The 17,096-nt window shown below is 29.7% G+C and overlaps 2 protein-coding genes across 2 annotated transcripts in view; one reads left to right on the forward strand and one right to left on the reverse strand.

The window, feature by feature from the left end:
• LOC136078914 (uncharacterized) overlaps positions 1-911 on the reverse strand; it is a 3,464-nt gene extending 2,553 nt beyond the window's left edge. The window contains exons 1-2 of the mRNA XM_065794721.1: positions 382-911; positions 1-233 (exon numbers count right to left, since the gene is read on the reverse strand). The exon at positions 1-233 is cut by the window's left edge and continues 881 nt beyond it. Of these exons, the coding sequence (XP_065650793.1) occupies positions 1-233; positions 382-662 (514 nt within the window). The 5' untranslated portion in view covers positions 663-911. The remainder of the gene's footprint in view (positions 234-381) is intronic.
• LOC105848952 (calcium-activated potassium channel slowpoke) overlaps positions 1-17,096 on the forward strand; it is an 86,346-nt gene that overhangs the window by 44,912 nt on the left and 24,338 nt on the right. The window contains exons 14-16 of the mRNA XM_065795302.1: positions 12,411-12,480; positions 12,556-12,708; positions 15,800-15,924. Of these exons, the coding sequence (XP_065651374.1) occupies positions 12,411-12,480; positions 12,556-12,708; positions 15,800-15,924 (348 nt within the window). The remainder of the gene's footprint in view (positions 1-12,410; positions 12,481-12,555; positions 12,709-15,799; positions 15,925-17,096) is intronic.

Genomic DNA, 17,096 nt, shown 5'->3' on the forward strand with positions numbered 1-17,096 from the left:
TTCTATCTCCTAATTGGTCTAATAAAAAAGCAATATCTTCAGTCTTGTCTCGACAACTTCTTTTCTTATCAGCTTTAATGATTGCAACCAGAGTATCGAGCTCAGGTGCAATCCAAAAGATCCTTTTCATCTGAGTTAAAAATTTCCTCCTTTTTTCAATTTCTGATAAAGTTTGTCTTGATTTGTTTTTTTTTAACAGTTTCCAAGTTAGGATCAGCTTCTCTATCTTTTTACTAAAAAATGTGATTTGTAGGTTCTGAACATTTTACAACACATCTATTTCTGTTAATTAATTTATCTAACAGCAGATATTTGTTATATTAATTGTTTTCCTCTAATAATATACAAATAAAACAAAAACAAATACAGTCTGGTACCTACCTAATTGTTTGTAATTGCAAAATCTGAAATCCACCCTTCAACCAAGGTGCAATTAACTTTGAAAGAGTGCAGCATAAAGACTTTTCATTATGGCATCTGATTTCAAAGTGTTTTGTCAACGGACAGTGGATAATTCTACTTTCTTTTTGTTTTGGATGCTTCTCCTTTAAATGCAAGAAGTATTGCAAAACCTCTTGCTCTGTAGAAAATTTGTCTTTTGGTAAGGATGACCTGGATTCCCCAACCAAAAAATTTACTTTTTTCTTACTTTTTCCCGACATGAATAAAACTGTAGTAAATAGCTCTAATAAGCATATGAAGTAAGTGTATCATGAAAGTTATCAATAATTATTTCCCGCGTTTTTAAATGAAAATTAAATATCGTCTTTGCTAAAAAGTAATTCGCATAACGTGTTTAAGCAAGTACGCTAAAGTATTAAAGTAAATGCGAAGCGTAAAAATTGGTAAAAATCCGCATAACTATGCAATTTTTTAGTTAGGTTTAGACAAAATATTTTAAGCAAATTAAATTACCATGCATTTTTTTTTTTTTCTATTAACTTAGAAGAAACTCTGGAAAAAAAAAAATAGAATTATTTTGAGTTTTAGAACCCGCTCAAACGTGTTGAAAATAAGCTTAAAAAAGGGTAAATAAGTCTAAAATTAGACCATTAGGGCACTTGAGCAACCCCTAAAAGTGGTTAAAACTCAAAAAAAAAAAAAATCTACTAATAAAATAGGGGTCTGCGCAGCAGATAAAACTCCATGGTACTTTAAATTTTTTCATGACCCCAAAATGAAGCAGTCTAATATATATATATATATATATATATGTATATATATATATACATGTATGTATGTATGTATGTTTGTATATATATATATATATATATATATATATATATATGTATGTATGTATGTATGTATGTGTGTATATAAATATAAATATGTATATACAGTCGTCCCCCGGTTAACGAACCCCCCTGTTAGCGAACTTTCGGTTAACGAACCGAAAGTTTGCCCAAAATCCTCCCCCGGTTAACGAACCGGAACTCGGTTAACGAACCGGGACCGCCAAATGGCGTGCACACGCGCGTGAAGGTCGGGCGCGCCGTCCAGCATTTCCCCCTCAGTTTTGTGAGTGTCATGGAAGCCTGGGAGGTGAATGGTTGTGCTGGGTGTGTTTTTGTTGTTTCATTTTTTTCATTTGACAAGGATTTTTCATGTTCAATTTTTAATTTTTTCGTAAAATTTTGACAAGCATTTTTCAAGTTCAATTCTCAATTTTTTGGTAAAAATTTGACAAGCAATTTTCTTGTTGAATTTTCTTTCAAGTTCAATTTTCAATTTTTTGGTAAAAAATTTGACAAGGATTTTTCATGTTCAATTTTCAATTTTTTCGTAAAATTTTGACAAGCATTTTTCAAGTTCAATTCTCAATTTTTTGGTAAAAATTTGACAAGCAATTTTATTGTTGAATTTTCATTTTTTGATAAGCAATGTTCATGTTCAATTTTTAGTTTTTTCTAAAACTTTGACAAGCAATTTTCATGCACAATTTCAATTTGTTTCAATTTTTAAAAGTGCATAAATCTCAGGTTTCAATCATTTCACCTTTGCCTATTTTATTTATCAAGTTGGACAATTTTTTGAATTTTTTCCCCCATTATTTCGGCAAAATCCACCAATTAAAAATTTTTTAATGGCGGCCTATGGGAAAACGCGTTTCGGTTAACGAACTTTTCGGATAACGAACTAGTTCGTACTCCGAATTAAGTTCGTTACCCGGGGGCCGACTCTATATATTTGTCTGTGTTTATATATATTTCTATACACATATATTTTTGTGTTTATATATATCTGTATATACATATATGTATTTTTCTATATATATATATATATATATATATATATATATATATATTTATATATATATATATATGCCAGGCCTATATATATATAGGCCTGGCAGAAAGCAAGATATGCGGTAGTGGTGTAGTAGTAAAGCGCTCGCTTCATAAGCGAGAGGTTCCAAGTTTGATCCCCACCACGTCCCTGGTAGTACCGTGCTCAACTTGTTTCTCGGCGTAGCGGCCTTGTTCGTCAAGGTTTGTGTTTCAGAGTTATAGAGTTGAGAGAGGGTTATAACCACTATTGAGTAGCCTCCTCATCTGTAGTGGTCTTCATGGCCTTGAGGAGGTGAGTAACAAAAAAAAAAAAAAAAGAGCTTTAGCTTTTGCCCACACTCCCCTTAAGTGGTTTACAGGATCAATTTAAGGCTCTTGCAAAAGTATTATTTTTTTATAAAAAAAAATTACTTTCTTTTGTTTTCTCTTTATTTAGATATTGTTAAAAGCTCTTGTGCAAACTACATTGAACAAACAAAAAACTAATTTCTGGTTTCAGATTGATTTTTATTTTGGACTACAAAATGCAATTGTTTATTTTTAGTAAAGTTCTAATAAATAAATGGAAAGCTAATAAATAAATGTGAAACCTAAAGAAGACTAAGGATTTTTTTTATGGCCTGATTTTTAAATGATGCTCATTATATTCTGTTAACATTAATGTTACAACCAAATGCTTGTAACACAAGTAAAATTAAATTTTGTATTTAATAAGTAATTTACTTAATAAATAAACAGATAGCTTGCCCAAAAACCAAAAGCTCTTATAATAAGCTGTTTAGAGGAGCAGCTCACATTGCTTGCCATGTTTGTTTTATAAGAGCTTTTCTCTGCACCCGCGCTTATTTACTCCCGCCGGGGCCTATATATATATACATATATATATATACATATATATATATACATATTTATATATATACATATATATATATATATATATATATATATATATATACATACATATATATAAATATATATATATATATATATATATATATATATATATATATATATATATATATATATATATATATACATATATATATATGTATATATATACAGTATCGGACAAAACGAATGCAACCAAATAATGCTAATTTAGTTTCTTTATATAAAAGTGCTGCATTTTTTTTAATTTAAAGAAATAACCATGTAACTGTTTAGAGACAAAGTTCTTTAAGTTTTATTCATCACAAAGTTCATTATTTGTACACGAAAATTAATAAATTAATCAAAAGTATTAAAAAAAGTTGATTTTCTTCTGGACAAAACAAGTGCAACTCAACAAAATGTTGACCAAGCTGTATTTCGCTATCAATATTTCGTTGCAAATCCTTTGTTGTCGATCACAGCCTTGCATCTTGGAGGCATAGATTCAATCAGGTGATCAATGAAACTTTGTTGAATCGCTGCCCAAGCCTTTTGGATTTGTTCAAACAGTTGATCCTTATTACGAACACCTTCACGATTTATTCTGCGGTTGACGATCTCCCATAAGTTCTCGATAGGGTTGAGATCCGGAGATTGAGGCGGCCAATCCATCACCGATAGGTGGTTGTCTTGAAACCACTGCTTGACTACTTTTGCAGTGTGTTTCGGATCGTTGTCTTGCTGAAAACCAATTTTATTGGCATATTCCATTCAGCATGAGGTAACATAACATCTTTCAGAATATTTTTATACATGAAACAGTCCATTATTCCATCGTTTCGACGTATTGGACCTAGACCATTAGCAGAAAAACACCCCCAGACCATTACATTGCCTCCATCATGCTTCACGGTCTTATGGCAGTAACATAAATCAAGGCGTTTTCCGGCCGGTCAACGTGCACGGCAAATGCCATCGCTCCCAATGATGTTCAACTTCGATTTATCACTGAACAGGACAGTTCGACATTTCTGCACATTCCAGTCAATTTGAGATATAGCAAACAGGAGTCTTTTCTTCTGGTTTTTTAGTGAAATTGGCGGTTTCTTTGCAGGGCGTCGAGAAAACAATCCGGCTTCAACAGCACGTCGTCTGATTGTTCGGTCCGATACAGGCAGCTCTAATTGCTTTTGTATCTCGACTGATGATATCCAGGGATCCTTCTTGATGGATCTGACGATCATAGAATCCTCTCTAGAAGTGGTAGAATGCGGTCTTCCACCTTTGTTATCTGCTGTTAACTTCCCCGTAGAACGATATTTGGAATATAGTCTGGATACGGTCCATTTTTTCACGCGATATTTATCACAAATACTTTTTTGTGACATTCTACTTACGTAATCGGCAATAATTTTCTTTATTAGTTCCAATTCAAGACTGTCGGGAGCCATTTTTGCACTTGAAGTCATAAAAGTAATAAAAATAAATAATCACGTTTCTCAAGGCTTACCGTGTTACATTTACCTTGTGATGATACAATAATGCTCTGTGGAACACAACGTCTTGGTTGGATGTGGACTGTATTGATGTAATGAAACACTTGTTGTGTTTCACTTCTTGTATTGATGTTCTTCGATAAAACACTTTGATAAAACTCACTTCGATAAACTGTCTTGATAATACTGGCTGATTGACATCCATATACTGACTGAATTACATGTCGATTTACATGTCTCTTATACAGTAAAATGAACCTGTGTGAACCTGTTATGTAAGATTTTAAATGCTTCTTTTTAATGCTTCTGGAAGCTTCTGGATGCATCTGAATGCTTCTGAATGTTTCTGGATATTTCTGGATGCTTCCAGATGCTTCTTCTGGAAACTTCTGGAAGCTTCTGCATGCTTCTGGAAACTGACACAGACCAGACTTAAGAAAATGAAACAAACCAAAAAAGTTGCACTTGTTTTGTCCGCTGCAAAATGGCACTTGTCAACGAAATTCTGCTTGTGTGCTGTCACCTGTCAGCTGATTGCTCATGTCATGGCATGCTATGACTCCAGACTCCTGAACTGTTTGCTGTGGTAGTATAGTTTGTTTCGTTTTTAAGACATGTAAAATTAGGAACACTTTTTAGCATTGTTCGATGTTGGTTGCAAATGTTTTGTCCAATACTGTATATATAAAATATATATATATATATATATATATATATATATATATATATATATATATATATATATATATATATATATATATATATATATATATATATATATATATAAATATATATATTTATATATATATATATATATATATATATATATATATATAAATATATATATTTATATATATATATATATATATATATATATATATATATATATATATATGTATGTATGTATGTACATAGGCCTTGGCGATAGTAAATGAGCGCGACAGCAGAAAAAAACTCTCCTAAAACAAACATGGCCAGCCATGCGAGCTGCTCCTCCTCTAAACAGCTTCTTACAAGAGCTTTTGGTTTTTGCATAAGCTACCTGTTTATTCTTTAAAGATTGCTAATTAAATACAAAATTTTGTTGTCTACTTGTTATAAGATTATGTACATAACAAGCGTCATTTATTGTCCCATGAAAAAAAAATTTTCATGGCGCAAAAAAGTTCGTTCTCTTGCACAGAGATTTTCATTCAACATAAAATGCATTTGAATCTAAATTACATTTGAGCTCTTCAAGGAAGTCCTATATAATATGAAATATATATTTATATCTTATATGTTTTTATCTTATTTTTAATTTTGTCTTTCATACCTTATATGTCATAAAAGGTTTTTAAATTATTTTAACAATAAGTTTCAAATAGAATATGAAAAACAAATACAATTTTTAAAATATTTTTTTTGTATTAATAGTGATATCAATATGAAATATTTTCTATGAAAACAAGTTTTTTTTAGGAGTTCATTTTAAAAAGAAATATATTTAAATCAGAGAATTTTAGTTTTTTAGGATTTAAAATTTAAAAAATTTTAGCGAGTTTTCAATATTGGCTTACAATAACAATAAATTTAGTTTAATAAAAACTGCATATTATGCTCATAATACCAAGTGAAAATCAAAATTTATCTACAGTAACAATATCATATTTCAAAGATAGTGCAAATGAGGAGGAAACTTTTATTCCAGTTGTTAACATTTTTAATATTTAAATAAAATTTTTGTAAAGAATTATTTTTTTGTTTCTATATTTTAAACAGCCTAACAGTTATAAACTAAATCTTAAAAAACAAAACTCAAATATATGTATTATATATATATATATATATATATATATAATATATATATATATATATATATATATATATTATATATATATATATATATATATATATATATATAGATATATATATATATATATATATAGATATATATATATATATATATATATTTTTTTTTTTTTTTTTTTTTTTTTTTTTAAACATCTTCGCTTCCAACAAGGCTGCAAGCAGCCACTGATTAAAGTTGGAAGTTACTGTAAGAGAAAAGATGAAGATTGTAGAGCAAGATAACGATTGACGGACGATTTAAAAGATTGTAAATTATACGAATCAGGAAAGCAAGATGAAGGAAGCGAATTCCAAAGAACTGATGTTCGAGGAAAAAAACTAGAAGAATAAGCGTTTTTGGAGCACTTAGGAACAGTCACAGAAAAAGGATGACACTTAATTGAATGACGAGTAACACGAGAATGAATTTTAGTAGATGGCACAAGAGACGCTAGCTCTTTAGAACAGTGCCCATTATAGTATTTGTAGAAAAGAGAAAGAGAAGCAACATTATGACGATGTGATAATGGTTGGAGGTTGGCTGCAAGAGCAGGTCCAACTATGTTTACAATGCGTTTTTGCACCTTGTCTAAAAGAGAAAGGGCATCATTAGAAGATCCGCCCCAGATATGGCAACAATATTCCATACAAGGTCGGATTTGAGATTTATAGAGATAGAGAATAGAATCCAGAGTAAGAAAGTGGCGAGCTCGATAAAGAGATGCAACCTTAGCAGATGCTAATTTTGCAACTGATTTGATATATGGTTTCCAAGAAAGATTGGCAGTAAGAGTTAATCCTAGAAGATGTAGGGTAGATGACTCATCAAGTACATCACCATTCATAATTATAGGAAGATCTAAATTATTGCGATAACGATTGGCTGAAAAAAATTGAGTTTTATCTGAATTAAAGTTCACCAGCCACTGTGAGCCCCATGCTGTAGCAGAAGTGAGATCCTTTTCAAGCTCAAATGCCCCCTCCAGGCAATCAGAGGGTGTTGGTTTCTTATCACGACAAGAATAAATGGTAGTATCATCAGCAAACAATGCCACCTTAGATGTGAGAATATCTGGAAGATCGTTAATGTAAATTAAAAAGAGTATAGGGCCAAGGATAGAACCTTGAGGAACCCCTGAAGTTACAGAATAAGAAGAAGAGTGTTGTCCATCGAGGACAACTTTTATGCTACGATTGGAAAGGAAGGATTCAATGATCTTAAAGATGTTGCCGGATACACCATAAGAAGAAAGCTTATGGAGAAGACCAGCATGCCAAACTTTATCAAACGCTTTTGAAATGTCAAGAGCGATGGCCTTAACCTCTCCACCTTCATCTAATGCACGATAAAACCTGTCAGTTATTACTGTTAGCAAATCAGCTGTAGAACGAGAAGATCGAAATCCATATTGATGGTCAGAAAGTAAGTTATTAGATTCAAGATGAGAAATTAAGTGTTTGTTAATTAAAGATTCAAAAACCTTGCTTATGATAGGAAGAAGACTTATGGGACGGTAGTTAGACGAATCAGATCGCTCTCCAGAATTTTTGAAGATAGGGATAACAGATGCGGCTTTCCAGCAGGCTGGAAAACAAGACTCTGATAAGCACTTGTTGAATAGTTTTGAGAGTATAGATGACAGCTCCGGAGAACACTTCTGCAAGACAATAACAGGTATGTTGTCTGGGCCACAAGCTGTAGAAGAGTCTAGGCAGGAAATCACTTTAGATACAGATGCTGGAGTGATATGAATGTCAAGCAATGCATCAACCTGTTTGTTGGCAATATCAGGTAGAACGCAATTAGTGGAATCAAGAGATGATATTGATGAAAAGTTTTTAGCAAACAGTTCGGCTTTGTCTTTAGGTGAGGTGACAAAGTCTGAACCATACATGAGAGGTGGAATTATAGATTTGCCCTTATTATTGATATTATTAAAGATTCTCCAGAACTCACGAGAGCCTAATTTTTGAGATGAGATACGAGATTTTATGACCTGAGAATAGCGGGTTTTGGCGTTAGACAAAACCTTTTTACAGTTGTTTCTAGCAAGAATAAACAGACGTCTGTTTTCTGGAGAATTGTTTTGCTGATAAATATGGAAGTAACGGTTTCGATTGGCAATCGCAGCAGCACAGTGTGAGGAAAACCATGGAGGAGAGTGAGGCTTGACCTGGAATCGTCGAGAGGGAATAAAAGATTCCATGCCAGCCTGAATCCACGAAGTTATGTATGAAGCACATTTGTCGACAGGAAGTTGAAAGATTTCTACCCAAGGGCCATCACGAAGAAAGTCACGGAAAGAATCCCAGTCAGCTCTACTGTAGTTGAAAGAGGTTCGGTAATAGGGGGATTCAGGTGATGAAGAAGAATGAGATATTAGTTTTAGAGAGATCAAACTGTGATCAGAAGAACCTAAGGGTGAATGCGGAGAAACTGAGCACTGACTAGGATCAGAAACAAGACATAAGTCGAGTAGAGAAGGTAAATGATTAGGGTTGTCAGGAAAGCGAGTTGGAAAGTTGACTATTTGAGTTAGGGATTGAGAAAGGCAAAAGTTGTGGGCTTTAATGCCTGCAGAGTCACTGGCACTAGAGCCAAGCCATTCAGAGTGGTGAGCATTAAAGTCACCGACAACAACTATATTAGCTGATGGATAAAGAGAGAGGGCTTGGTCAATATGATCAGAAATAACATCAAAAAGAGTGCAGTCTTGAGATGAAGGAGAGCGATATAGAACAAAGAGAAAGGCAATAGAGTGAAGTGGTGCTAAACGAAAGCACATGAAAGAATAGTCTGTGGATTCAAACCTAGTTTCACGACAAACAGGTGAATTCTTACGAATGTAAATGCCCAGGCCAAGCATGTGACTATTGGAGTCTTTACGAATCAGAGGAAGATAACCATCAACACTAAGATCACAAGATGAGACAGCCGAACTCAAATTAGTCTCACAAAGAGCAAGTAGGTCTGGTGAACTTTGCAAGAGATAAGACTCAACAGAAGAAAAGTTACTTCGAAGACCACGAATATTAGTGAATGATAGGTTTAGAGGACTTGGTGATGATGATGGTTTTTTGTGTTTTATAGTTTTTGGTACTTTATTCATTTTTAAATTAGATTGAAGAACTTGACTCAAAGCATAGATAGTACTCAGAACACCGTTTAATAGCCCAAGCAATTGCCTCATTACTACTAATAAACCCTAAGCCGTAACAAAGGGCTCCAAATGTGGCCTCCGCAATGCACACCAAAAGTACAAACAGGGACACCATCCATGCGCAACATGGCACTGTTAGTACTTTGATACTTTTCAGCTGTTGATGGAATCAGCCTCTCTGAGAGCTACCACAGAGTTCGGGAAACCTGACTACCAGCCGGCCTCAGAACCATAAAACTGAGTTTTAGAGCTGTACCCTCATAAGGAGATAATAGAATGAGTTGCTTAGTCATAAAAACAGTGACACAAGCAAACCCATGCATTGAGTCAAGAAGATCCAGCATTCAACATCCTAAACTGGAAACAATGTATTAAAAATACATCTGCGCCAGCCTAATAGATGAAGAAGGGGTGCAAGGCTGGTCAACAGATAGAATCTGTTTACCCTTTAAGTCTTTGCCTAGGAGGCCTTCTACATGACAGTAGCTGGGTGCATTTAACATCTGCCCAAGATGAGTATTTTTATCGAGACACCATCTCTAGCCTTTACTCAACCAAGAGCCCCAAGGCAGGAGGTGTTTTAAATCGGAGTTGGCATCTCCTAGCCTTTGCCTAAAAAGGCGTATCCTACAAGGCAGCAGGACATGAAGCAGATTGTACTGGGTTACATCTTACCAGTAGCAGGATAACCTGATCTGACATCATATATATATATATATATATATATATATATATATATATATATATATATATATATATATATATATATATATATATATATATATATATATATATATATATATAGATATATATAAACGTATATGTATGTATATATTTATTCCTTTAGAATATATCTTAAACTTACTGTTTTTTTATAAAAAATGACAATTAACTATTCTATGATATCTAACAAGACAAAATTAAATTCAGATTATTCCAAAACACATTAATTTAATTGAGGAAACTAATTAAATTTATTGTTTTTTTAAACAACCCCAAAACTACATTGACTAAGGGCTTGCTTAGGGCAGGCAGTCTATCAAATAATTAAAAAAAAATAGGTTTTAAAAATTTTATGGTTTTTGAAACAATTAAAAAAAAAAAATGTAAACTTACCATTTTATTGATAAAAAAAAAAAATGTATATAAATATATATATACACATATACATATATATATTTATTTATATACATATATATATATATATATATATATATATATATACATATACATATATATATTTATATGTACACACACACATATATATATAAATATATATATATATATTTATACATATATATATATATATATATATAATATATATATATATATATATATATATATATATATATATATATATGTATATATTTGGTCTAGGAATTAATTCGTGCGGTTTGACAAGGGATTACGAAACTAGCTTATTGTCTCAGCGTTTCGTTGAGCCACGCATGCGTGTGAAGATCACTGTTATTGCGCATCATTTTCATTATATTTCATTTGATTTAAGCGACAACACTATTTTTGATTTAACTGATAATGTCGATTTTTGTTCCTGATAAAGTGTTTTTGCGGGGGATTCTTCTTCATTACTTTAACATGAAGAAAAGTGCTACCGAAAAGTCATCGTATTTTGGTTGAAGTTTATGGTGACCATGCTCTAGCTGAGCGAACGTGTCAGAAGTGGTTTGCACGGTTTAAAAATGGTGATTTTTTTTTGGAAGACCAAGAGCGACCAGGACAGCCGAAAAAATTTGAAGATGCAGAATTGGCAGCATTGCTCGATCAGGATTCTTGTCAAACGCAAGAGGACCTTGCAAAATTGTTAGGAGTTGAACAATCAACAGTTTCCAGACGCCTCAAAGCCTCAAAATGTTATCGACGACAATTAATGCATTTGAAGCAAGCTCTGTTCATAAAACGACCAGATTGGGGTAACAGACATGATAAACTCATTTTTCAGCATGATAACGTTCGACCACATGTCGCAAAACCTGTCAAAAACTATCTGGAAAATGTCAGATGGGAAGTGTTACCCCACCCGCCGTATTCTCCGGACATTGCTCCTTCTGACTACTACTTGTTCGATTGCATGAATAACGATTTGATTGGACAGCGCTTCACTTCTTCAGAAAATATTGAAAAATGGGTCTCTGATTGGATCACTTCTAAGGATGAAGCATTTTTTCAACACGGAATTTGTAAATTTTTTCAAATTCGGAATTCGTAAATCATGAATTAATTCCTAGACCTAATATATATATGTGTGTGTCTGTATACATATTTATATGTATATATATCCTTATCTTGTATTTTACAATTTTGCTACCTCAACAATTAAGCTACATTTTATTGTCGTCGAAAAGTTAAAACAATTAAATTAATGCAGAAGCACATTAAGTTTTGTGATTTTTTAAAAAGTGCAATAATAATGACTAGAAAGCGTTTTTTAATTAGTAGTGTTTTTGTTTTTTTAAAAGATGCGCAGAGTGTTGCTACATCGACTATCTTATAACCTGACTTGCAATGGAGTATTGCTACATTGACTATCTTATAGCCTGACTTGCAGCAGAGTGTTTTGAATACCATGCAAGACTATGTATATATATATATATATATATATATATATATATATATATATATATATATATATATATATATATATGTGTGTGTGTGTGTGTGTGTGTGTGTGTGTGTGTGTGTGTGTGTGTATATATATATAAGCTATTTTTAAATAACTTGATTTTTTTTTTTAATTTCTTTTTTAGAGTGATTGCTGTTAAAAACTTTCATGAACGTGTCCGCTGCATCGTGCAATTGATGATGAATCGCAATAAAGTAAAATTTTGTTTCTAGCGAAATTGATATATATTTTTATAAATTATCATGCTTTTATATAAAACAATTAATTAGGTGCATTTGATGAATTGTCCACAGTGGAGTATTGAAAATGGTGATGCAATTATTTGCATTAATGAACTAAAGCTTGGATTTATGGCTCAAAATTGCAATGCTCCTGGTTTTTCATCACTGGTTGGAAATTTATTTGGAATGCGGAGCAATGTGGTAGGGCCCATTAATTATATATATAAATATATATATATATATATATATATATATATATATATATATATATATATATATATATATATATATATATATATATATACATATATATATATATATATATATGTATATATATATATATATATATTTATATATACATATATATGTATATATATATATATATATATATATATATATATATATATATATATATATGTATATATATATATATATATATATATATATATATATATATGTATATATATATATATATATATATATATATATATATATATTTATATATATATATATATATATATTATATATATATATATATATATATATATATATTTATATATATATATATATATGTATATTTATTTATTTATTTGTATATATATACAATGCTGGAAGAGGAAAAAATAAGGTAGCAGGATGTTTTTAAATGTTTTCTTCTCACTGTCCCAATATTATAGATTTCTTATTTTGTGTAGGTTAAATAAGGCAATATAAATTCCTAAAGTATAACCTATAGTAAAACTCCTACAGTAAAAAAACAACCGGAGTTCAGTTATATTCTTAAGAGAATGTCACCGTAAAATTAAGAGTCAAATTTAAAATCAAGCATCATGAACCAATCAAAATACAATGGTACATTGATGGTTTGTTTAATGGTACATAGATGGTTTATTTAATGGTATAATTTAAAATTTTATGTTTAAATTAGTTTCATTAATGTGTACCAATTTAAAAATTATTTAAAAAAATTGTTCAAAATGTCTTGCAAAATGTTTCACTTTGACTTTAAAGACTTTGATAGACTTTAATGGGTCTTACAATTACTAAGCTTGACACAGTTTTTAATAATTAAGGAAGATAAGATTATATTCATAGTAGAAAAAGAACCCTCGCATTTAGCTGTAGAAACAACCAAGATATTTATGGCTCAGAGGTTTTATTACAGTTGCTAGTGGAAAAGTACTCATGAAGTCTCTAGACTGCTGTATTTTCACAAATATTTTAATTTTAGCTAATTGTCTGATGTCTATATCTCCAAAGCATGGATCTTGGTCTGCAAACCATTGTGGCTCATCAAAAATTTGCAAATTTTTTATTAAATTATCGTATTTTTTTCATTTAAATCATTTTCTTTGTCTTCTAACAATTTATTAACAATGTTACAGATTGACAGAGCAGATTTTTTGCTCATCATGGTAGATTTGTCTATGACGAACCCTACTTTACTATTGTTAAGTAGTATATAGTTTACAAGCTTTGTGCGCATTTCATTTGAAATGTGAAAAATGATATTAGCACATGCATGATCAGATTATAAAATACAGTCCATGTCTAAACCATTTCCTACCTGTAATGTATAGTTCTTTTGAATTAAAAGTTGCACGATTCATTTTTTGTGATAAACAGTGCAAAATATGCGGTAGATAGTTCTCTAAAGTGTTTTTTTTGAACTGAAAAAAATAATTTTACAAGCTTTGTAATGAGGACAAAGCTTGAAAGCTTTGTCCTCATTGATAGTTCTTTTTCTTCTGTTGTTTTACCACGCTCTTTAATGTACCCAGTTTTAATTCTTAAGTTTTTTTCTGCACCTAAATTGTTTGCTGACTTACAAACAGCACAATCAAGACCTGTTATTAAAAGTGTCAACCAGTCAAATATCTTTAATTTTTTCTTCCACTGTATCAGTAGTCTAGAAAAATATGAGAAATATCAAATTGAGAATAGGATAGGACTATAAACTTGTTTTTCTTTCGCTTGCTTGCATGTATCCATAGTAACATTAAGTAAATTTTTTTAAATCAAAACATGTTGAGTTAAATTAATGTGTACTATATTTTATTTCACTCAAAAAAAAATTTAACGGTACTTCAACTAAAAAAAAGCCAACAATGGTCTTTTTTTGTTGCTATTAGTAACTTTTGTTTTAAAATAAAAAAGATAAGGTGCAATTTTATATAATTAGATATAAAGATTTTGTTTTTGAACTTTCCTTGTCAAATTTTTAAATAAGAAGTTAACAGCTGAAACATTAGTTCATTTGAATTCGCTATTAACATTTCATTAATATCATTTCATTAATATCATTTGCCATTAACTTTATATTTTTACTAATTTATTTAGAGGAAAAAAGTAAATGAGATTTCCTTTAATTTATTATGTACCAGAAGGCATCCCACCTCATAAAATGCATTTAAAAGAGTAATTTTTAAAACATAACAGGATGGCATCCCACCTTATCTGGATATACATTTATATATATATATATATATATATATATATATATATATATATATATATATATATATATATATATATATATACACACATATGTATGTATATATATATACACACATATGTATGTATATATATATACACACATATGTATGTATATATATATATATATATATATATATATATATATATATATATATATATATATATATATATATATATATATATATATATATATATATATATATGTATATATATGTGTGTATATATATTAGGGCCCTGCAAATTGGCATTTTTAGTTTCGAATTGAATCTCAAATTGAAGTGGGTCTTGATTTATGAATCAAATTGAATCACAAATCAAATCAGCATTATGAGGAAATCCAAGTTTAAGCATCTTTTTTCAAAAAAAGCCCTACTATAAAATCTTTTTTGACTGGATTAATTTTTAGCGGTTGTTTGGAAGCAGTATTACGATTACTTTTGATTACAATTACTTTACTCTGACTGATATAAATAAAAACATTTTGATAGCATCTTAGTGTTGGATACCTGAAAAAACGACAACACTTACAAAATAAATAGTGATTTGAAAAACTTGAATCATTTTTTTTTAATCAAGTCTCAAATTGAAGCAACACTTGATTCAAGAATTGAATCAATTCGCAGGGCCCTAATGTATATATACATCATCATCATCATCATCATCATCATCGTCATCATCATCATCATCATCATCATTATTATCATCATCATTATCATCATCACTATTAGGCTGTAGATAGAAATATATTATATTATATTAATTAGAAAAATTATATTTTATGTTAATGAAATTTCAGATTCAAGAGACTATTTCAGAATGTGAGCAATGGAAAGCTGCTTATATGTTAGGTGCTGCTAATGAAATGTATTCAAACTATCTATCTAATTCATTTGTTGGTATGACCTTTCCACAGGCTGTTGAGTATGTGATTTTTTGCTATTTATTTAATTTGTATGCACAAAATGGGTGCAGCATCTGCTGTTAATTGACATGAAATGCTACACCCATTTTTTAACAAATTATTTTTGTAATCATATCATGTACATATGATATATGGAATTTATGTGATATTATTTTTGAACATAAATTGATTGATCTTTTTCAAACCTTGTTTATGTTTAGCATTTAACATTGTGTATGTTTAAGTCAGAAACTCTGTTTTATATTATTGTTAGTGAAAGTCTTTATACATTTTTAACACTTGTTCACATATTTTTGGTGTAATAGGTGTAAATAATAGTATATAATTGGTGTAATAGGTGTAAATAATAGTATAAAAGGTGTAAATACTTTGTATTAACACCTTTAAAATTATTGAATCATTGCTAAAATACTACTAAAATACAACTGCAAAAATAGTATTAAAATACTGCTAAAATTCTACTAAAGTATCACTAAAATCTCACATATTAAAATGTGGTTTAAAATAATTCAGCCAGCTTATGCATATGTAACCCAACCAAACAAAAAAATTAGTATATATATATATATATATATATATATATATATATATATATATATATATATATATATATATATATATATATATTCATATATGTAAGGGTGTTTCAAAAAACAACTTTTAAAAAAAAATGTTTCTCCCACCCTCTAAATGTGTTCTGTGTAATAAGTTAATACTGGAATTAAAAAATTTTTATTTAAGGGTCCCTTAAGACCCTTAAACTTAAGACGGATCCCTTGTATTATTAAAAAAAAGTTCTTCAAAAGCATATCATGTTGGGTCTCAAAAGAATAAATATAACTTATTAAAAAAAAATATATTATATATATTTTATAAAAAAATTATTTTAAATTTTATTGCATAAAAAAATTACATTATTAACTTTTATTAAAATTAAAAATTTTATTAAAATTTTTTTTTTCTCAATGTTTTTTATAAAATGATGATTGAAATTTTTAATATAATTTTATTTAATTTTTGTATTAATTTATAATTATATGCATATATGTATATATTTTTTTAAAACAAATATTATAGTATAGAGTTTAATTTAAAATAATAATAGTTTTTTATTATTGTTTATTTGCATAAATTATTGATGTTTAAAATTAGCATAAATTAAAAGTTTTTT

This window comes from Hydra vulgaris, chromosome 04 (genome assembly GCF_038396675.1).
Source record: "Hydra vulgaris chromosome 04, alternate assembly HydraT2T_AEP".
NCBI lineage: Eukaryota > Metazoa > Cnidaria > Hydrozoa > Anthoathecata > Hydridae > Hydra > Hydra vulgaris.